This window comes from Carettochelys insculpta, chromosome 15 (genome assembly GCF_033958435.1).
Source record: "Carettochelys insculpta isolate YL-2023 chromosome 15, ASM3395843v1, whole genome shotgun sequence".
NCBI classification, from domain to species: domain Eukaryota; kingdom Metazoa; phylum Chordata; order Testudines; family Carettochelyidae; genus Carettochelys; species Carettochelys insculpta.
The window spans coordinates 1,851,189-1,875,687 of NC_134151.1; the positions used below are offsets into that span (position 1 = coordinate 1,851,189).

Sequence of the window (24,499 nt, forward strand, 5' to 3'; positions counted from 1 at the left end):
GAAGTGATGGGACCACACTGGGCACAGAAGGAATGGAACAGGGCAGTAGATCTGCCACCACTTTCCCAGAAACAATGTAGGGTTCAATCCTGGGAAGTGCTGAGCACCCTTTGTGCCTCTCATGCAATTCAAGGAGAGTTAAGGCTTCAGTGTCATGCAAAGGGCACCGAGCATCTCTTGGAAAGGAAATTTGGCCTTGAGTGTAGAAGAGCTGAGCTGGACCACAAAGGACGGGGTCAATTCCCACCTCTATCACAGAATCACTTGTTGTTCTTGGGCAAGTCACTTAGCAGGACTTGTATCTTTGTGTGGCGCCTGCTGAGCACAAAAGGACACTAACATTAGTCGGAGCTATTTGGCCCACTATACAGCGATAACAACAACCAGCAGCAGCATAATACTTCAGGGCTACGTCTACACGTGAAGCCTACATCGAAATAGGCTATTTCGATGAATAACGTCTACACGTCCTCCAGGGCTGGCAACGTCGATGTTCAACATCAATGTTGCGCAGCTCCACATCGAAATAGGCGCTGCGAGGGAACGTCTACACGCCAAAGTAGCACACATCGAAATAAGGGTGCCAGGCACAGCTGCAGACAGGGTCACAGGGCAGACTCAACAGCAAGCCGCTCCCTTAAAGGGCCCCTCCCAGACACAGTTGCACTAAACAGCACAAGATCCACAGAGCCGACAACTGGTTGCAGACCCTGTGCATGCAGCATGGATCCCCAGCTGCAGCAGCAGCAGCCAGAAGCCCTGGGCTAAGGGCTGCTGCACACAGTGACCATAGAGCCCCGCAGGGGCTGGAGAGAGAGCATCTCTCAACCCCTCAGCTGATGGCTGCCATGGCAGACCCCGCTATTTCGATGTTGCAGGACGCGCAACGACTACACGGTCCCTACTTTGACGTTGAACGTCGAAGTAGGGCGCTATTCGCAACCCCTCATGGGGTTAGCGGCTTCGACGTCTCGCCGCCTAACGTCGATGTTATTAACATCGAAATAGCGCCCAACACGTGTAGCCGTGATGGGCGCTATTTCGAAGTTAGTGCCGCTACTTCGAAGTAGCGTGCACGTGTAGACACGGCTCAGGTCTGCAAAAACAATGAGAAGTGCTGTGGCTCATTATTTTTGCAGCTACAGACTAACACTGCTACCCCTCTGATACTTCAGGTCTGTCCCCTCATCTGTGTATTACAATGCATTTTTTAATTATTATGACCACACAATGTAAATATAGCATGCGAAGGCTATTTATGGATGTGTACTGTTATGGAAAAGGCTGCAATAATTTTCCATTACACTATTTGCTGAAAGACATCACATTTGCCTCTTATGTGGTCATGTAATGAATCACATGTACGTACCTGCAGAGTTAAGGTTGCTCCAGGAATTTCAACACCGAAGTGTTGAATTAACATTTATTTTAATATAATTTACTTTAACAAAATTAAAGACTGTAAGGAGTAAAAAAGTAAAGTTGGTGAAAGCAGAGATGTAACCAGAAAGAAAGATAGCAACTGCAGCCAAGTGTAAAAAAGGCATAAGTTCCACATGCTCCATCCTGGCCATGCAAATCATTGCTAAGCTTATACGATCTGACATGATCACAACCCAAAGTAGTAAAGCTGCAGGAGAAGGACTGTTTCTTTTACTTACTGAGGCACTAGGGAAATAATAGGTGTGGGAAAGTAATTCATGTCTTCTGCATAAATGCAGAATATTACCACTTGGCATGCAAGACATCAAATACATAAGTAACTGGGCATTGCCATTATCATTACAGAAAAGCAAAAAACCTAGGTGCTAAGCAAAGATCACCCAGACAAGAACAAACCTTCATTTAACTGAAAATCACACCAGATTTGTAACAAAATTACCCATTAAGAAATGTAAGTAAAGCAACTGAGTTACCGGACGATCTTTTTGTAAGATCTGTCTTTCCTTACTCTGTCCTTTCTTGTTTGTTCTCTCCCTCGTTTCAGATCTAAAATCCTGATTTCAGGCTCCTCCCCATGAGGACCTTGCTTGACTGTTTTCTTAGATGCATTGCAAGTGTTTGGATGTAGTGTAACTAATTAATAATAACAACTATTAATATCAAGGACTTTCAGAGCTCTAAGTCTGTTATTCCACCAGTTTGAGAGAGATTTTTTTGAGTCGGTAATGATTATCAAAACAGATTTTTTTTTAAAGTGCAGCCACTGTAAACCACACCCTGAAGAGACAAGAGAAATTACAGTATAAGAAAATGTAAGTTAAAAAAGGGTAGGGAGTTACATTCATGTACACTTTTTTCTCAATGTATAAATTAGTTTCCCTTACGCATTGGTATAATCTCAGGGGGGTGGCCATGTTAGTCTGTAGCTTCACACTGCACCTTAAAGACTGCCAAATGTATTTATTAAGTAATGAGCTTTCGTGGTTAAGACCCACTTCATCAGACTGGAGAATCGGAAGAAGGTTTTACCCACAAAAGCTCATAACCTAATAAATAAATTTGTTAGTCTTTAAGGTACTACATTGGTAAAGTGGGTGTTTAATGTAAGGGATCTGAATTGCACATAACCTCCAAAATTGGTTCTTTGAATATAAGGGGATCTGATTTAGAATTAGATCTAAGAGAATCTTAGCGGCTACAGTTACCCTCCAGCACTCTGTCGACAGAAGTCACTGTCAGAATAAATTTCCCAACAAAATTTCTGTTGACAGAGTGTGGCCACACATGAAAGCCAATCGGGAGAGCGCTCTGATCTGTTGACAGATTTGCTGGACTGCTCAGCTACTCTCTCGACAAAACAGGCACTTGGATGCACAGCAAACAGGGCTGACCATTGTTCGTGATGCTCTGTCTGTTAAGAGAAGGCTTCCAACCCCCAGAGCATCCGCACAACATTTTTGTCAGCATTATGCCTCAGGGCTGAGAGGCACAACACTGCCGGTGAAAGTGCTGAGTTTTGTCATGCATGTTGTATGTGGATGTTCCACCAGTTTTGTCAACAAACCCAGGATTTTGTTGGCAAAACTCGCTAGTGTAACAGTAGCCAGTAAGTCTAGGAGAAGGATAAACTGGCAAAACATATGTGTTGAGGGGCCAAAAGAAAGCGTAGATGACACCAGTTTAGACACTCTGTTAACTTTCTTAATCCTGCATCGATTCACTTCATCTCCATTCTGAATTTGGCTTTTCAGATCTGAGGGTGTGTATACACTGTAACCACAGAAGTTCAATCTAGTGAGCTTGGGCACTGAGCAAGGATCACTGGGTAATTCCATGCCTGGTTAGTGCATGCTGAAACCTGCACTGACAAATTCACTGCTCTGGTGCCCAGGTTGCTAATTCGGTGTCTACACAAACTGCATCTCCACCTTATGATTGCAGTTCAGACACCCTCTCAAATTTGCCAAGGCAGTGCTGGGCAGCATGTACATGATTAAGCTCCTTCTCTGAGACTGTGAGCTCCAGAGACAAAGGGAAACTTGTCAGCTACTCCTTTAATACCTGTGTTTGTCTGCGGCACACTTGGGACTTGTCTAGATGAACAATTAGTTCCTGGCAAGCTAGAGTGTTGTGTTAACCTATGCTAATCTTCCAAACAGTGCTCCATATATGTAAAAACATACCCATAAAGAGGTTAAATAGATTGGAAGGACACTGGAGGGAGAAGGGTCATGTTCCATCATCTAGTGAATTAAGCACATGACTGGCAGTAAGGTGATCCGGGCTCCAATTTCATATGCCCATGGTCAAGTCGCTTAAACTTTCCTGTTTCTTGCTCAGTAAATGGGGAAATTGTGTTTGCCTCCTGGTCAGGGGTGCTGTGACATCTCAATTAACGGTTGTAAACTGACATGTGCTGTTCTGTCCAGTCAGTAGCAAAGATGGATCCAGAACAGTGTTCCTGGTAAGTTAAGTGCTTGGATGTCTGCCCAGGGGAGATGTGGGTGCACACGGGCCTTTTGCACACCTTGGGAAGCTGGAAGGGGAAGTAAGAATTTCCCAGAGCCTAGGCATGCATCACATTGCTATGAACAACAACGGAACTCTTCCACGAAAACCCTCCCTCTTCGCAGAGCAAGAAACCCACTCAGTCACACCAGCCATTTCAAAACAGATTAAAACAAACCTGAGTTACAATGAACCATCTCCCCCCACCCCATGGATCCTTGCCAGTGTTCAAGAAGGTCACCTCATTTCTTGAGCCACAATCTCTCTCTGATACATGATCTGATTTACCTTGCACTTTTCAGGAAAAAAAAAAAAGGACCCTAAAATAACACACATCATTTTGAATAGATTGGCTGGTGTTTGCTGAAACTGAACGCCTCCAAAATCAAAGGTATATTAGCCTTCAGGGTTAAATATGGCATAATAGTGTCTCTTTCCTCCACTTCACTGAATGTGATGGGGCACAGAGTCACCACTTTGCTGAAGAAAGCATAACGTACTGCAATAAATTATTGAGTTCTAGCTGCAAATGCTGAGAGCTGCACCAAAAGTTTCAGCCACAATTTGCACCTTGTGATCTAGATGTGCTTCTGGTCAGAAATAGCATCGGTGTTTAAAAAACTAAGAGTTCAGCTGTCATGTTGCAGCTATGGTATACATTGTTAATTGTTTCTGGCACAGCTTTTGAACTTTGTTTTACTTCAAAGTGTTTTACTTCAGAGCAAAGAAGACCAGAAATTCTGAGTCTTCTCTACCTTCCATAGGGCTGTCCTTAGTTCAGTGTGAAATATTGCAAAGGTCCAATGTGACCTAGGCCCACAGATGGTGGGAGGGAAGGCAATCGGTCCCAGACCCAGTGTTTCAAAGTGGCCCACAGCTCCAGACACCAACAAAGTAGCAGTGGTGGCAGCTGAAGCTCTAGGCCCCTTTGAATTGTCGTGGCAGCGCTGTGCACCACCATACGTGGCTGGGACGGGGGGGGGGCGGGCGGCGCACTACTGTGATCTGAGTGGTCCTGAGGGCCGAACGCCATAGGCCCCGACCCTTCCACTCTTGGCCCCACCCCTTCCGGAGTGCAGAGCTAGGCCCCCTTCCCATCTTGCCCTGAGGCTCATGGCAGCTGTTGGCTCCACTGATGTGGCCATGCTGATGACCTCATTTCCAACACTTCTGGGACAACAATTCGGACAGAGGAGATAGTGGAGAGGCCTTCAGCGAGATCAGAGCGGGGAGGGTTTATGAGAGAAATGGGTTTTAAGGAAGAGCAGGACGAGAAGGATGCACACTTAACAGCCCTGCTTTGGGCAGGGGGCTGGACTCGATGACCATCTGAGGTCTCTTCTAGCCCTAGGATTCTATGATTTTATGACAGAAAGTGGGAGGCTATTTAACATGTATAGAATAGCATGAAAGAAGACCACAGTGCAAACCAGAATAGTATGCAGGAAAAGAACCTGGGAGCTGCACCAGAAGTGAAAATGTGTGTGCAGCGAGGGCAGACATGCAGGCGTGGGTACGACTACATTACCCTGAAGGTGAGAGCAACCTGCTTAAATTTGATTCAAGAGCCAGTGCCGGGGTGCATAAATGGGATGTGAGGGTGGGATTCACAGATGAGATGGCCACAGTGGTTTATCTGTATTAAAATAGAGATGAAATAGGCCACATCATGATATGAGACCCAGATTTGATTTCCAGCTCTGGTCTTCTGCGGGACAGCAGGAGCAGTGCTGAGGCAGCATCCTCAGCTTCTGTGGGTCTCTGATGTGACATGTGGCTGATCTAGGCCTGACACTGGTGGAGCTCAAAGGGAGTCCTAGCCAGCCTCCCTTCCCCAGCTAAGCAAGATTACTTAAGAGAACGGAGGAAAAGCCCACTATTGACAATTGGGAGAAAATGTCTCCCTTTTAGGATCACAACAAATATCCATGGGAACAAGGTATGGGAAAGGTAAGGTCCTCCCCCAGTCACTCAAACCATCCACTTTGACTCTTGCTCTTAACAATGAAATTTTTAAAAAGTCTCATGAACACAGATTCTTCATGACAACATCCTGGCATCCCAGTGAGACGTTACTGGAGTGCTGTGCCTGATGGATTTCAAGAGCTGTGTCTGATGTAAGAGTGAAAGGGTCAAGCTGAAAAAAAATCATCCACTTCCTTCTATGGAGAGACTAAAGGGAGTCAAACATTTGGAAAGATCAAATCATATTTTTCAAATGGAAATGATATTACTTGAAGCCAGCCTCAGCAAGGCTCTGCATCTTCTTTCACAGAAGCCTGTGAACAATCACCAGCGCTTTCAGAGCTCATTTCCAGGCTCTCTAATAAACGATCCTCAGCGGTCTCTCCAGAGTCTCTGTAATCCTGTTATCAGCGCCCCCCTTCTCCTGTCCTAGGGCCTTCTATTGAAAAGCCCTATTCTGAGTGCTCAGTGCCATTCTCAGTAGTTTCTGTTCTCATTTCTCAGGGCTCTCAACCCTTTTGAACATGCTTGATCAACCCTGCTTCCCATACCCTTTTTCTTAGCCCCTCTCATCTCATTCCACCCCTTGAAGCCTTTGAGCCAAGACCATGGCCACGTCTACATGGGCAGCCTCTGTTGACAGAGGTCACTGTCAACAGAGAAACCTCAGCAGGACTTCTGTCAACAGATAGCGTTTACACACAAAAGCAGATTGGAAGAGCAAACTGCTCTGTCAACAGAGTGCGGACAGACTTCCCTGCCCTCTTCTGACAGAACAGCTGACCAGAAGCTCTGCGAACAGGGCTGCTCAGGGAACCGGAAGCCCTCTCTGTCAACAGAAGTGCCTGCACAGGCACTCTGTTGACAAAACACTGTTGCCAGAGGCATTATACCTGATCGTTAACAGGGACAACACTGCCGATGGAACAGCTGAGTATTGTCGAAAAACTCTCAACAGAATCCTTTAACTGTGTACATGCTTAGTGAGTTTTGCCGACAAAAAGTCAGTTTTGTCAACAGAAGCTGCCAATGTAGATATGGCCTATATGTCTTTCTAGAAGATTTGCTCTTAGTCAGCCAGAAGTTATGAGTTTGCTGCAATAAACCAGTGGGTGAAATCAGATGGCCTATGTTATGCAAAAGGTCAAATGAGATGATCATAATGATTCCTCCTGGCCTTAAAATCTATCAAGTGCTCAGCACTATGTCCCTACTCTCTGCTCCCTTTCCCAAGCTCCTTAGCATCATCCTGTCTTCATTTCTCTCTTCACAGTTTCTCAGGCACTGATCCCATTCTAAGCACTCTGTCTTTCATCCAATACCACCATTACAAATATCATACAAAGACTTCCATTGCTTTTCAGATCAGACCATCGGAATACTTGTTTGTCATATTTGCAGATGGTTTTAGTTGTTATTTTTTGTTCCAGTATTTATGACTTATTATATTTCGGCAACTTTTATCAACAGTATTAAAATCTCTACCAGCCATATTTAGCGTGAAAGACTTCCTTATAAACTAGCCAATTCAGACCCATGCACCTGTGTGCGTGCGTGCGTGCAAAGGGTGTGAACACGCCCCACATCGTTTCTCTCTCTTCCTGCCTGCTGTGCTGTGCAGGGGGAGCCTGCAAGGCACCCTGGGAGCTGCAGTTCCTTGGCCAGCTCCCTGCCTAGAGAGCTGGCCCTGGAGCAGGGAAGGCACTACATTTCCCAACATGCCCGTGACTCCTAGCAACAGGAAAGAGAGCAGGATGAATGTTTTGGAATATTGTTTTTTATTTATGATATTACAGCAAGATTCCAGAAGGTAATTTCTATAAAATATTTATAATTGTATATATTTTTAGCATGTTATAACAAAATCATTTTAACAATCACTGTTTCCACGCAGATTTTACATTAACATATCTTATGCACATTGATTGCATGACTATTTTGAATTCCTTTATATTTTAAAAAAATTGTGTTCCACATTTACAAAAAAGCTTACACCCCCCACCCCCCACCCCAGATATTCCTGCATATGAGCTTGTAACATCAGTTAAACTGATCTATTCAGCACAAAGATTTTATGTAGGAATAGATGTATTTAATAGAGGTATATCTCACTTTGGCTACGTCTACACGTGCACCCAACTTCGAAATAGCTTATTTCGATGTTGCGACATCGAAATAGGCTATTTCGATGAATAACGTCTACACGTCCTCCAGGGCTGGCAACGTCGATGTTCAACTTCGACGTTGCTCAGCCCAACATCGAAATAGGCACAGCGAGGGAACGTCTACACGGCAAAGTAGCACACATCGAAATAAGGGAGCCAGGCACAGCTGCAGACAGGGTCACGGGGCGGACTCAACAGCAAGTCGCTCCCTTAAAGGGCCCCTCCCAGACACACTTTCATTAAACAGTGCAAGATACACAGAGCCAACAACTAGTTGCAGACCCTGTATATGCAGCACGGACCCCCAGCTGCAGCAGCAGCAGCCAGAAGCCCTGGGCTAAGGGCTGCTGCCCACGGTGACCACAGAGCCCCGCAAGGGCTGGAGAGAGAGTATCTCTCAACCCCCCAGCTGATGGCCGCCATGGAGGACCCCGCTATTTCGATGTTGCGGGACGCGGATCGTCTACACGTCCCTACTTCGATGTTGAACGTCGAAGTAGGGCGCTATTCCCATCCGCTCATGGGGTTAGCGACTTCGACGTCTCGCCGCCTAACGTCGATTTCAACTTCGAAATAGCGCCCAACACGTGTAGACGTGACGGGCGCTATTTCGAAGTTACTGCCGCTACTTCGAAGTAGCGTGCACGTGTAGACGCAGCCTTTGTGTAAGAAATGGTGAGTGGAACAACAAATAATAGGCCAAGTTTTGCATGGGTGAAACTCCCACTGAAGTCAGTGGAAGCTTTATTCATGTAAATGACAGCTGGACTTACCCTGAAAGGCACATGACTCATGATATACCCTGCAGTGGCTGCATACAGGTAGGCCCTAGGAATTACGGATTTACTGACTTAACATTTGACTTGTTCATCCTCCTTAGAACATTCCTATGACATCATCTTTTGATGCTCTCATTGATTAACTCTCTGATCCCTTCAGTCTGAAGCATTTTATCTAAGGCTTTTGTGGAGTGCTAAATTAAATGAACAGTTTAGTGACAAACGGATTGGAATTAATCAATTGAGTGAAATAACTGCATGAAGCATGGGTAGATGAGGCAGGATTTGAGGCAGTTTGTACTAATTAGAAATGGGGAGCTGCAACTGCTGCATATGGTGATGGAAATAGAGATAATGAGCAGCTAATTTGTGAGTTTATCTGGACACAGGTATAACACCTTTCAGCTATAAATGGCATATTAGGAGCAACTGCATATGTTTTCTCTATGCACTGTAATTGGATGAAATGGGTCAAAGAGCTAATGAAAAGCATCATTTTGTGTCTTAACTTGATGAAAAATGGCACAAATCATGAACATGAGCCTCAAAAAGGAGGTAGAAGAATTGAAAGAGGAAGTGTGTGTTGAAACCAATGCTGTAATTATAAACCATTGTGATAAACAACTATATTTGAAAGTGAAATATATTAAAGTTATGTGTTAACTTTACCTTTTCTGTAATGGGTTAACTTTACCTTTCTACCTGCATAGCCTATTTGTTAGTGAGGGCTAATGAAATCCACACCCTCTGTTCACAAATCCCTGGAAGGAACATTGCTAACAAAGGTCTCATTTATGTTACACAGCAGTCATTAAATGCTTGAGGTCAAACAGAAACAAAAGATCTTTTCTTGCTCAGGAAGAATAGTCATTTGAAAGGACCAAGAAACTTGATCCACACAAACTGGATTGGATTTCAAAACGGTTTGAACTACCCTGGACTTTTCAAGAGGCCAGCTTTCCTCAAAGAGCAGAAAGACTTCCTGGGGCTGGGGCAAGTTCTGATGACCTTTTTACTCACTTCCCTGACCCTATCTAAAGTGTGACTCTGGCTGTGGTAGGGAAAGCAGGGGCCACTATAACAATATACCCTATTGCAAGCAGTTGGGCAGGGAGGGAGCATAGCAAAAAGGCAGCAGGTAATAAATGCCCTGGTTTCACCTCTTCTCCTCCAATTTATTCCTAAACCACAGTAGCCAACCAGGTGCATAGGCAGAAGCAGCCACCTAGCTACTTCCTCACAAAAAGAACTGGTTACTCACTCCATCCTTGACACTGGGAAAGAATTTGGATTCCAAGTCACAATTCATCTCGTATTCTGCTCCTGGGGTGGCAAAGCTATGTGTGCCCCTTATCTGGGTCAGATCATAAAATGATAATCAAGTCCACAGGAATTAATTCAATGTTTTTCTCCTGAAAGTTCCTCCTGCCCCTGCTGGAGCCCTAAGGATCCTCCCATATGTAGTCACTCAGCAGGTTAAAAGGTTGTGCTCTGAATTATTTCCAGTTTCGTTGTTTGCCATCTGGATGAACTGTGTGTATTTTTATTCTCAAATACTTTCATCTTAATTGTTCAGTAAAAATATTTGTGACACAGCAATGCAATCTTGTGCATATTTAATGAACTGAACCATAAAAAGAAATCACAGCAATGTTTAATGTATAGGTAACATTTCTATTTCTCTCTCTCTCTGCCCCTGCTTCTCAATCCACAAATAAATATGAAAGCTATCCAACTATTTTTGAAGGAGCTTTAATGCCCACATTGTCACACTTTTCTTTAATACAGTGGGGTCTGAACTTCTAAACAGAACCAAATAGCATTTGCTAACACTTTGTGGGCATTTTAAATAATGAAATTCTTCTTATCTCAAAACATAATGCGAGAATACTTCTACTGCTTTTGTTGCAAAATAACAGAGTGAATTTACTCTTCTCCAGTAGTCAATGAGAACCTTTGCAGATTCTTACTGAATTTTAATTAGCAAGTTAGCAAGTATATAATGAAAAAAAAAATCAGACTACTTCACCATAAAAGGTGTTTTGGTCATTTATTTTCACAAGTGAATAGCAGTTTAGTTAAATATTTTATGATGACCCTTCACAGTTTACTAGTAAATGTTCTGCAGTTAAGTTTAGAAGAGGAGTGAACATTTAATAATAAGAAACCAGCAGGGTTTGGAGCTATTTAACAACAATGAGTATGCAAAATAGCCAAATAAGATTTGGTGAGGTTCTGTATTATTTACTCCATCCCCAACTGAGCGACTCTTTTTGTGAAGTTGGTAGTTACATTGACCATTGGAAACAGAGGATAAATTCAAACCCTAAACCCAAACACTCCCAAACTTTGGGGAAATATGGATCTGGCTCCACAACTCACAACTGGGCCTTCTCCTCTAGTGAGCCATCCAAAATTCGTGGCACTGACCACCTCAAAACACTGGATAAGTTCACACGTGGATCCAAATTTTGAGACTTGATTCTATCAGGAGCATGCACCTACTGTTGAAAAAGGTTGCAAGTGTTTTGCTTTATTTATTACCCTCTTATTTATATTCAAAAGAGTGTTTCATAGGGACTTGATCCAGACACACAAAGCAGAAAGTTAAGAATAATCTAGTAGGAAGTGTGTTTCAAATATCATTTATTCCTCTCTTTAGAGGAAAAGAGCTATCACATTGCCCAGTACCCCATTAATAGATGACAGTACTCCTAACCTGGTGTTGCACTGGATACTGTTGGCCACAGCTGTTCCGGTCCTCCCAGCCCTCCTCGTAAGATGCCTGCCTCCTCTGTGTGCACAGCACTGAATAAAGAAAGATACTGATTAAATTACACAATTCCCCCCTGGCCTGTTTTTGTTCAACATCCCCTTTTCTGTCTATTTCTCCAAAGTCTTTGCTGCACAGGGCTAATGCAACGTTACTTCATGCTAGCAGATTCTACTAGTGTATTATTAAAGCACCCATCATATCAGTCCTGCAAGAATTGCAAAAACTGTTCTTTTATTATTATTTGAATACTGAAACCTTGCCCTGTGCAGTTTGTCAGACACAAATATATCTACAGCATGGCTTGTTTTCACTAATCTGATGTGAAGTCACTAACACTGCAGGGAAGTCACCTAGTTTCAGATGTTCCAAGGTATTTAGGCACCTAACTTTCACTGACATAGAAATTAAGTGCCTAATTATGTCTGAGGACCTGGGACTTGATCCCTGTCACATTTATGATGTCTCAGCACTGACGTAAATAATAGAAGTCAGTTCTGAACTTCTTTCAGCTTGCTATTATCAACCACTCTTCTACAACAAATATTCCAATGCAGTTTATAGTACCCCAAGCTGATTACTTTATACTTGCAGCAACCACTTCTACAGAGACAAATTAGAGGTCACAAACTATAGCAGGGACGGGGAGCCTACAGCCCATAGGCCAGATCCAGCCTGCAGCTTGCCCTGATCTGGCCTGCCAAGCTCAGGGCCGCGCCCCTCCCCACCACAGTGGAGTGAGCTGGCCGGGATGCTCCAACCACATGTGGGGAGGGAGCCCCACACTTGCAGACTGGATCAAGACAAGCCATGAGCTGCATCTGGCATGCAGGCTCTGCCTGGCAAGGGGAGGAAGTGGCTCTGCATGCTGCCATTCCCCTGCCCTCCCTTTGCCTAGAACCACAGCACAGGGACGCCCCGTCCCTGTTTTCAACTGCAGACTCCACACCTGCCTCTCCCCCTGCCTGGGAATCCCAGCCAATGGGAATGGCTAACGTGGTGTGTGCAAGCACTGGGTAGTGCAGAGCCACCTGTGTGTACCTTGGCACTGCACCAGGTAGGCACTTCAAACCTCTGCCCCTTCTTGCACCCCCACATGCTCCTGCACCCTGCCCCATTCCTCAGCAGCCCTCTCCCACTCACTGGACCCCTCATTTTCATTATCACTCCAAAGCCTTAGGGGAAATCACAAAACCTACTAGTCCCAGGTCCCCAGAAGAGTTAATCCAGCCCTGCGGATGAGGCCTGAGTCCTTGCACCCCCCTTCATCCTCATGGGGGTGGAGTATAAGGAATGTGAGGTGAGTGTCTTTTTTCTCCATTTCTCAGTTGGAGGCCACATCTGTGGTAGGTTTTCCTTGCCTTCTCACTTGAGGGCCCAGTTTGCGAGGTCTTTTGGTTTGGTTTGATTTGTTGCTGGTGGTGGTGGTGCGTTTTTTTCCCCCTTTTCACTGGTGTGAAATTGAATTTTCCGTGGGTGAGTGGTCCTCAACTCAAGAAAGGTTCCCCACATCTGAACCACAGAAACCAAACACAATCAAGTTTTATAAAGTGTCAAATGCTGAATAGTCTCCAATGAGACCTGCAAATTTAAATTGCTGCACGTTGTCTAGCTGTGAACTCATATGGAGATGATGGGAGGAATATAGCTGCTTTATGTCTTAAAATGAAAAAAACAGATACCTATTTTAAAATGAGCGCTCCCTCTTCACTTATCTTGCAAGTTACTTCAGGCAAACTCCTGAAGTAACCCCTGTTCCACCTAAGCGGACAAGGCTCCCGCTGATTTCACCAAGAGTCCTGTTTCAGTTTGATCCGAGGGAAGTTTCAAAACATTGGTCAATTTATTTCTCAATATTAATGGGCAAGACTTTTAAAACTGGGAGCACCATAATGCAAGATGCAGAGCATGCTGGTCCCAATGCAGCAAAGGACTTAACCTGCATGCTTAATTTCAACCATGCAACCCCGTGGTGGGCTACCTGTGGCACATTAGAATAATCCACTGGTGGGTCGCAAGACATTTTGCTGACATTGACCAACTGCAGCACCCCACAGCTACCACTGGCTGTGGTTCACCCATCCCAGCCAATGAGAGCTGTAGAATTGGCAACCAGCATGTCCCTGCATCCTGCTTCCCACAGCTCACGTTGGCCAGGACAGCAAACTGTGACCAGTGGGAGTTGCAGGGGAGGGAGGTGCTTACAGTCAACATTAGCTAAATATCTTACCTCAGGTTGCCCACCACCGATGTAAACAATTCAGCTGAAGTCAGTGGGGCCACTCATGTGCTTAAAGTTAAACATGTGTAACCCCAGGGCACTTGCGACCATGTAGCAAGGAGAGGGAAGTCTCTGCTCTACAGCTTTGGCTGAGAGCCCATCGGCCTTTAGCTTATGTGGGAGAGCGCAAGGCTTTAGTCCCTACTGTCACAGGTTCAGTCCCTTCTGCTGACAAGCAAGGTCTGTCAGCGTTACACATGTATGTAATTTTTCACTGGACTGAGTCTAGAGTGCCCTGTACCTTACAGGATCAAGCTCTGGGTGCCTAAAATTGGTCTCCACAGTCCAAATTTAGGCACCCAAATAAGTAGTATGATTCAGATGTTTCCACTGACATCTTTTGGATGCTCAGCAACTTTTCAGGCCACTGGATTTAGGGGCAGTTTTTCAGATGCCTAAACATTTCATTTTATACAACAAAAAAATCTCCACTGTTCACACTGTAAGTCATCTTCTCACTTCACAAATTATTTTCATCTTTATGATACTTAAACATGGTTTAACTAAGGACAATTAAGTCAAATACAGATTGACTTAAAAAAAGTAATTTTTAGTTAAAAGAACATTTCAAATACTGTATGTACCATTACTTTACTTTGCACTTGTTATAATAATCTCTAGAGAAACATGAAAATGCATTTAATTCCCTCAAATGTACAACTCTTTGTATTCAGCAAATTATTTCCCCTTTTAGTTTTGAATGCCTCTTGAAATTACTATTGCCTTTTTATTTATTTCTAAACTAGCCATCCAGTCATATTGGTAAGGTCAGAAAGAATAGGAAAGTTAGTTAATTTGCTAAGGCAGGGGGAGCAAAAATATTATGTTATCTAGGTTCTATACCAACCCTGTTTTACTCCATTTTAAATTTATTGGGCAGCAAACTATAGTAAGGCAAACTTCAGCTAAGGCTGCAATTTTTAAGGTGGGCACCTAAACTATAAATGTTTACTTGGAAACCTCAGCCTGACATGCTTAGCTAACACCCTTTTAACTTTGCTAATCACCTTGAGTGTGCCATGTAATTAATAAACTTCCTGCAGGAGTGATACACTTTTAGGGTAAGGAGAGGCAGTGAGATGGAAAACTATTGATGCTGCATACCATCTATTGACTTTTATCAGAGTGGATGACTACAGGAAGCTTAATGTGAATTAAGAGTGTATAAATAGTTAAATAATTCAATAATGGTAGCAATCAGGCACTGATAGTAAATGTATAATAATATGGAACATAAATATAGTAATGAACAGTGGAAAAGGCAATTACAATGGATCAGTTGGACAGGTAGCTAGAAAGCCTCAGAAGCACAAGGTGGGTGATTCCTTCATAATATGCAGATCCCACTAGTGTAAGGAACTCGATGTACCAGACTGAAGACAAATGGAAAAAGCTGTAAGCTCTGAGGAGCACAGTACATACCTTTGCATTCCCGCTCTTAGGGATGCAGAGTACCGCCAGTCAGGATTGGGTTGTTTTGGCTGCAGAAACAAAAGAGAACAAAATGTGTATTTAAAATCTATGCAGCTGAATATAGGCTCTTCTGCAGTTTCTAAACAATTTTGCATCTATGGCCAAATAGCTCCATAGGATTATACCTATGCCTATCCCATAGAACTGGAAGGGACCTTCAGAGGTCATCAAGTCCAGTCTCCTGCCCTCTCAGCAGGACCTATCACTATCCCTGACAGATTTTTTTTTAATTTATTTGCCTCAGATCTCTAAGTGGCCCCCTCACAACCCTGAGTTTCGCAGGCCAATGCTAGCCAGTCAGAGCTGCCAAACCTCCCTATAAAGCTAAAGAAACTTTTGTATGAGTGCGCTCAGGTCACTGAATAAGGAGTTAAGAGTTCTTATAGCGAGGCTTTGGGTTGTGAGGGTTAATGATGGGAAGGGGGTGATTTTTGTGAAGTAGGGGCAGTTATTTTGCTGATGTTCTTAAAATCCTAGCTATAGGAAAAGATGATTATTGCTGGAAAAGAAAAGAAACACTTCGCTGGATTACCCTATAAAACTAGGCCACCTATGCACTTACCCTGGAATCTATCCATCTGTACACATACAAAATCCAGGCTCTCTGTGAAGAGTACATTGAGGCCAGTCTGCTTGCTGTGAGTTTTCTGCTGGGATTAGTGAACTGCAGAGAACTGCATTAGATTGTATCAGACTTGCAGACTGCAGTAGGTTTTTTATTGAAGGCAGACATGTTCTTTCAGAAGACCAAGCTGCTACATTTCCCACATTGATTACAAAGGCATAAAAACCGGAAGGAAAAAATAGAGAGCAATATTCAATGAGTACATCTCATGACATGCTGACCTGCTACCGCCTGACCAGCTATGTAAGGTCTTCCGGCAAAATTCCTGACTAATTACAAGGTGCTCCAGAAAATGTTAACAACACTTTTCTTGCTGTGCATGCCATACAACAGGAACATTCATAACAATTTAAAATTATAGGCAACATTGCCAAATTAGGATGCCTGAATCAGCCACCTAAACATTTAAGCAGATAAGCAGCTTAATTTTCAAAGGAGCTGAGCACTGATTTCAATTGTAGCTGCAGGTGCTCAGCATATCTAAATACGGTGACACTTTTTAGGTGTTTAATTGTGCCTGTAGACATCTAACTTTACACATCCAAGTTTGAAAATGTTAGACTATAGACATACTGGGTTACATTAATATTCAATATGTCTGCTACAATGCTAAACATAAAAATAATGTGTAGTACTAACTGTAATTCTACTGAAGTCTTTGGAGGTACAGCAGAAGTGAATTTGGCTCCTTACTTTTAAAAACGTGTTGAATACCATAAATTATTTAAAACCAGCTTTGGTTTGGCCCTTGAGAGTCACAATATGCTTTTCTCCATATCAATAAGCTTTATACAAATGAAGATTAGCAATAATATGTGCCATCTTTCTTTCTAGCTATCTCCATATTTATATGGCCCTACCACTATGTGAGTTTGAGAAGCTATTTGATACTCTGAATGGCCTGACATACACAAAAGAGAAATTCTACCCATTGCAACAAAATAGTAACCATCTGTGCTAGTAACTACCTTTGCCTTTAAACTCAGATTCTCTGTGTCCAGTTTCTGCTGGGCTTAGTTGCGAAAAAGCCAATTATGGCACCAAGATTCTCTGCCAGCTTCTGTTCTGGCCTTGGCTATTGCCTGCCTACTTGAGGAAAAAAATTTAGGACCGTTCTAAGTTTGGCCAGCTGGTAGTGGCCCTCAAGGAACCATCTGTCTACTAACAATTACTGGAGAACAACACACACTGATCACACCTTTCTCCCATCCCAAACATGCCTCCTATAGAAGTCTGCAGGTAGGCAGATAAAGAAGCTAGTTATCCATTGTGGACTCCCATACACCAAGGGAATTCCCAGCTCAGAAGAAAGATTTTTTCCACTCTCTCTGCACCAGGAGTGGAGTAGGTCAAAGATGCTTGTCCTTAAGAGTGTCTGTACAAAAAAAGGGAGATAAGCAGCATGAGGAGTAGATTTCTTCCTACAGTCTCAGCCAAAAACATATTAAATTATAGTCATGGCTGAAAATAGGAATTCCAAAAGAAGCAGAGAAGGATCGAAAGGGGGTGAGGGGGGAAGAGAGACAGTGCTACATTGGTTAACAACATTTGGACGGCTTCCTTCTCACCAACAAGGAAAGTTGCTTAGTAACTAGAAAGTTACTTTATTTAAATGAAAGCTTTCATCTTGCAGCTTATGAATCTGTCATGGAGGTAGTACAAATTCATCAAATAGGATGCATCTGACCCACAAGCCAGGTCTTTGGAACTTTTTATTTAATTATAATATGCATTATTACCATGAGGCGAGTGTGGCATTCAAAGGGTTATCGCACCACCAGATATGTTGTGTAGGTTAAGAGGTTGACCCGCCATACATTTGGGGTGCCTAGTAGATGACCCATACCGCCAGAGTGAATTGGGACACTATATATAGTATACAACTCCACACAGATAATCCGGTGTACATCATAAGGTCTCCAATTTACAGTGAAATGGGGGAGATGTTGTATTTGACCCTTGTATGGAATTAAAATGCAAAATGAAATCTCTGCCTTTAGTGAGAAGGAATGGCGAGGGGCCAGGCTTCTACCACAGATGCGGTTGGTGTTTGGCATTTCATGGAATTTGGAAGCATACCAGAGTAGGGGACAGCAGGGTGCTACTGCTTGTATTGAAAAGACAGAAGAGGGAATTGTATTTGGCCTATGTAGCAGAGTTGGGATGAATATGGAGACACACATCAAGCAGGTATTGGAATGTTACCTGCAAATGTTTTGACTTTCAAGTATATATACCCTGATGAGTTTTTAACTATAAAGCTGCAGTTTTAATTGATTTATTCGTCTGGGAATTTTCTTACTCTCTTAAGAACATTCACAGGTCTCACTCAGAGTGGGTTTGGGTCACAAAATCTAGCATTTAGTTTCCAATACTGTTTTTTCTACTGCATGGGAGCAAGCAGTGGCTCGCATGGGAACAGATTGCTATTTCTCTGGGACTACCCTCGCTTGGTTTTACTGTGCACTGAAAGATTGGCTTTGAACACTTGATGGCCAGGAGCCCATCAGGGATCTGCAGGAGACAAACCCAGCATTACCACTGCCAAACTACATGCACAAGCAGCTTGAAAACCAGCTAACAAAGCTCAATATAAACCACGAAATTGTAGAACACTCGAACTGGAAGGGACCTCAAGAGGACAGAGAGTCCAGTCTCCTGCCCTCTCAGTAGGACAAAGTACCGTCTAGACCAGCAGGTGGCAATCTGCGGCTCCACAGCCGCTTGCCCCTCCAAGCGCTGTTGCCACTGACTGCCTGTGCTGCCACCACTTACGTTTTTGGTTTAAGCGGCTGCAGCCCTGGAAGAAGAAGCCGGCAGGGCAGGAAGCCGCCCCATGTGGGGAAAGTCAGCCTGCAGGAGAGCTGGCGGGAGGGGTGGCTGAGCCTGCCCCTGCCGGAGCTGCACTATCGCACAAAGAAAGCAGCAGCGGGGAGGGGCAGCAATGTGCTGGGCTCATAGGCTCAGGCAGGTAAATCCTGAGGCTGGAGGGTGGCTTTGGGGCTGAAGGGGTTACAGTCCCAGGAACCCAGGCCTTCAGGCTCAGGGAGAGAGGCCAGTGTTCCAGAGGCTGGCACAGAACTGAACGTTTGCCCTTCTTGGCGAGGCTGCCAGGTTTGCTTTGGTCTGCGTTGACAAGATACATTTGTTATCTCCAGCACCAGAGGCCTGGATCAGGACAACTGAAACAGGTCAGCAGTTTGGAAGCTAGCCTGGGCTCCAGGTTTGAGTCCCTGGTCTGCCACATATGCCCCGTGCAACCTTTGGCAAGTCACTTAGTGCCAGAGGGAGTAGCAGCATGGCCCTGTTGTGAGGATAAATGCACTGAAGACTGGGTGGTGCTCAGACCCCGTGGGGATGGAGCTACTCTGAGACACACAGATGACTGGGCGCCTGCAGAATTTCTAACTGTGCAGCTCCTCCACTGGGGTAGCAGGTTGGTGACCTTGTTCAAGAGGTTCCCACTCGAGACCCTGCCCAGATGGCTGCCTTGGAAGTGACAGCGACCCAAACCCAGGGCACAAAGACACTCAAACGACCGCTTGCCCTGTGTCCATGTGACAGAGTGCTGACACCACACAGCCAGTAACAGGAGCTACCTGACAGCTCAGCAGAAATTAGTTCCTGCCCAGAGACCTGGAAACTGCTTTCAAATCACAATGCACATTGTCCAAGAGAGCTTAACTTCAATGCTCCTAGGCTGCCTTCCTCCCACCCCTCGGGGGACAGATCCTGCTCTGATGAAGCGGGTCTTTGCCCACAGAAGCTTATGCTCCAAAATATCTGTTTGTCTATAAGGTGCCACAGAACTTCTTGTTGTTTTTGCAGATACAGTCTAACATGGCTACCTCTCTGATACTTGCTCTCAGTCACACCGGGTGAATCCATGCACAGGCAGGAGGGGTTAAACGTGAGTTGGGGGGGGGCAGTTTGGGGCTGAAGGGGTTAAACTTGGAGTTGGGGGGCAGGTTTGCAGGATGGAGGTGTAAAGCTCAGGGATATAGCAGTGGATTTGGGGGTTGAGGCAGGTAAAACCGGGAGATGGGTGTTACTTAACTTTCTAACTGATACAAATCATTGTGTGAACGTAGTTCTTAAAAAAGGGGTGGAAAAAATACAGTTTGACATTATTTATTAAGGACTGACTCGTACTCACGCACATTGTGGCTCTTGAAATACTGATTTTGTAACTGAATTTGAAAAAAATTGCTCTTCTGCCTATTTCAGTTACAGACCCCTGAACTAGACCATCCCTGAGAGGTGTCTATCTAACCTGCTCTTAAGTATTTCCAGTGCTGGAGATTCCATAACCTCCCGAGGCAATTTATTCCAGTGTTTACTCACAGTTAGGAAGTTTTTTCTAAAGTCCAACTTAAACCTCCCTTGCTGCAGCTTAAGCCCCTTGCTTCTTGTCTTATCCTCAGAGGCCAAGGAGAACAATTTTTCTCCCTCCTCCTTGTACCTCTTTTAGGTACCTGTAAACTGCTGTCACGTCCCTTCTTAATCTTCTCTTTTCTAAACTAAACAAGCCCAGGTCTTTCTGTCTTCCCTCATGGCTCAATATATACACACCCTGCTTTTATATCATTATAAGCCAATATCCTGTAACTGGCAATGCTAGTAGGAGCAAACTAAATCAATGCCAACACCTTCTTGGCAGCATTACCAGTAACAGGCTTTTCCTCTGGTCCCTCTATCTGTACTGCCTCCATAGGTACTCTTTGCCTTTGGTCTCAACAGAGAAGCCAACTGAGGAGCCAAATGACTTTAAAGCAGAATTTTGGGCAGCCAGGACAGCAGAAGCAAGTTTGATGCACATGTCAGAATGATTAATGCTAGTTGTTAAAGTGTGGCAATGGATAAGCCAGCCTGTTTCCTATCTGCCTTCAGTAATGTACCCACAGCTTTATGGATTTTTAAGCTCTTTATATCACTACAAGTGGAACTGAAAGTTAAAAGAATGAAACCCAGCATTAACACTGCCAAATTATATGCACAAGCAGACTGAAAACCAGACTCATGGTAACAAAGCTAAATATAATATAAATATGGTGATGGGGAAAATCAGAAGGCTCAAAGTATGAACGTTTGGACTGTCCCAGGTCTGTGTCCACACAAAAACCCCCTCCACCAAACAAGTCCTCTGATTGACTAGTAACACCTTCAAGCCCTAAGGAGACCAAACGGATTGGGGTTTGGTAAAATGATGTGGGTTCTTGTCAGGTATAGATCACACATTCTAATCTGCCCCTGCTCTACAGGCAGGGAGAGTTATGAGCATCTCAGGGCTACTTCATGGCCAATACAAAATGAGTTTGGTGATCTTAGTACTATTCCCAGTGGACAAGTCACAAAAATAACGGATTGGTAATTGATAAATGGTATTTTGCAGGGTTTGCCACCGGACCTGTTGAGCTATGTTGCTACAGTCGCTCCCACGATATTATCTCACTGCGAGGAGTGATTTACGGCCCGCTACCCATTCTGCCATCTTAGAGGCAATCTTAGAATGCACTCCCATCCACTGTCTTTGTGAGGCCACTGGCCATAATGTATTCTACCCACAATGGTCTTCAAGAAGAAGGGCATGACAGGAAGCTTTTATCACACATGCAGTGGTAGGAAGCAACAAAAAGCCATTCCCTGTTTCCCAGCTTTTCCTGACTGGCATGGAGACAGCACATAAAACACAATGACTCCATCTGAAAAACTGAATCAAAATATAGCCAGACGTTTAAAACGGTGAACATCACCACAGTATCTGAGTGCCTGACCCCAGTACCTTTTGACACCTAACCCTAGTGCACACATGCAATATGTTCAGCCATTCAGAGAATGCGCCACAATACAGAGGGATTTAAGTGTCCAGTCACAACCCACCAACCCAAGCTGAAATTCAGGTAATGAATCTGAATATATGGTAGCAGATGTTTGCAGTTACCCTAAAAACAAACAAAAGTATATTCGAAAGAAGAATACGTAAACATAAAATGTTCATGTTCTGTTTCATGACAATATATTAAAATAGCATAATGCTAATCTCATTTCACATTTTAGCTGACTTACAAATTTTAATGAAAAATTCATTTTGCTCAGTTCTGGTATGTTGACATCTCAAGTATTTTATATTTAAATTATGAGATTCTTATTTAATTTGATCCTGACCCAGCGTTCACTGAAATCAGTAAAGTCCCCTCCTCCATGTAGTACATTGGGTGTTAGCTCAAGCCCTGTTTGTATGAATCAAACATTCTGCTATGTCTACACTAGCATTCCTCTTTCGAAAGAGGCCATGCAAATGAGGGAAATCAAAAATGCACCTGGAGGTGCAGATTTACGTATCTGACATCTCATTTACATATTCTTCTTTTGATAGAGCTTCATTCCAAAGAAGAAAAGCAGTGTAGACGTGGCTCTTTCAGAAGTAATCCCCATCTTCAAAAGAACCCTTCCTCCTTAAAAAAAAAAAAAAAAAAAATAATAGGGGGAAGGGTTCTTTTAAAAGAGCCATGTCTACACTGCTTTTGTTCTTTCAACAGAAGCTCTTTCGAAAGAATTTGTAAATGAGGTTCCAGATATGTAAATATGCACATCATTTGCATTTTCAGTTTCCCTCATTTGCATGTCTCTTTCGAAAAACGAACGCTAGCGTAGCCGTAGCCTCACAGTTCTTAAAGGATGAGAGCACTGAACATGTCCCATTCCGTGCCTATATTCACACGGATACCCAGCAGAATAACACACCATTTTCTTATTACATATATCTACTTTGAAACAATAAATGAAAGGCCCTTTGAAATCCTAGGCCACATCCCGCTCAGTTTCCTTTCTACTGAGAATATGTTGATAGCTGTCAGATTCATAAAGCTATTTTAGATTCCTTATTGTAAAATCTGAGAGTGGTTATATAAAAATGCTCACCCAACATGCAACATAGAGAATAAACTATTTATAGTCTAGCATCTGCTTATGATGCAGGAAATTAGAATGAAAAACTAGCAAAATAAAATTCAGTATGGAATATTTCCCCCAAACATTGACCATTTGCATTCTTAACTCTGAGGAAATGAAAATGAAATTAACAGGTCAATGCTTCTTTAAAATATATTTAATACATTCCTGTCCAGTGAAAAAGTGCTTTGTCTCTTTAACGCTAGGTGCAAGTTCCTGCCAGCACAGCAGTTACCCTCAGCCTAACAGTTTGACTTCCCTAGTGCACAGAGCACTGACCCTGCATAGCAGCAAAGGAACTGATGCTGCTTCTAATGGAAAGAACAAATATTTCTATTTAACCTTCCCAATGTCAGAGAGCCCAGAGAATTTCTTAAAGGCTTAAGTTCTTGAACTGAGATTGTAAGATATTCCTACTCTAATACCTTGAAAGCCCTTAACAGAGCTCTCTTGGGAAGATTGCTTTGGACAGTGCTGCAGTTAGACACTTCAAAACACACTTGAATCTAAACAAATAGCAAGATGTGTGTAACATGTTTGTTTGATTTACTTCCCACGAATAGCACTCTGTCTTTGATGCAGCCAATTGGAGATGGCGAGGGTGGGGGGAGTAACGCTCCAGTGTGTACAAACCACCACAAAATGAATGAACCACCGGCATACATCATTACTAACGTGCAGCTTCATTTCTTCTCACATAAGATGCAAAATGCTTCATTTATTAACATCAAAGGAACCTGCATTACACTGATCATCCTATGAGTGCACAAAATGGAATCAGAGGGAGGCCTGTACCCAGAACTGACTATATTTTTCCCATCGAAGGATTCACTATGCCAGCTGACAATTAATAATGTGCCACAGTGCATTTGTGCTACAAATACTGAGTAAGACCAGATGCCAGTCTGACTGTCCATCCTGGCAAGGAAGTGAACCAGCTGCCATGGTATCAGAGACATAACGAACTGATTTAGCTACACAGAGGATCTGAACAAGATGGCAAAGATAAAAAGACAGCAGGGAAAACATATTACCAAGTGTCACTCAGCAATTCAGTGGGTGTGTGAGAGAAAGGGGTGCTAGAAAAAACTACTGAAGTTCCAGAACAGTGAAGATAAATCATTTCTGAAAAAGAGAGATGGGCAGCAATGCCGGGGCGCAATGGTAGAAGAGCCTCCCCTCCTCACAGTCACAGCCCATACATGCTGCCCTTACTTTCACTGAATTTTGACAATGAAACCAAGCTATTTTGCACAAGCCAATTTTGTCCATATGTGATTACCTGTGCTGACTGCCCTGGTTATCCCGCCACGGCGAAATAGGACCAGGCATTTATGAAACCAAGTATCTTGATCTTTGTCGCTATAGTGCTGCCCATAACAACCATTCCATTGCTTGCTAGTTTAAAGACTATTCCGGAAAGTGTTAATATGCTTGATATAGTAATATGCTTCACCATATTGGCCTAAAAAGGAGCCTGGGAGACAGTGAGCTGAACATAAAGCATGAGCTGCCTTAAAGAAAAGGCACATAATT

General features: G+C 43.6%; 1 protein-coding gene across 5 annotated transcripts in view; it reads right to left on the minus strand.

The window, feature by feature from the left end:
* LOC142021310 (protocadherin alpha-7-like) overlaps positions 1-24,499 on the minus strand; it is a 157,476-nt gene that overhangs the window by 40,717 nt on the left and 92,260 nt on the right. For 4 of the 5 annotated variants that reach the window (XM_075009958.1, XM_075009959.1, XM_075009957.1 and 1 more), the window contains exons 2-3: positions 15,337-15,395; positions 11,580-11,668 (exon numbers count right to left, since the gene is read on the minus strand). The exons of the other annotated variant lie outside the window; for it this stretch is intronic. In XM_075009958.1, coding sequence (XP_074866059.1) covers positions 11,580-11,668; positions 15,337-15,395 — 148 coding nt within the window. The remainder of the gene's footprint in view (positions 1-11,579; positions 11,669-15,336; positions 15,396-24,499) is intronic. 5 annotated transcript variants of the gene reach the window in all.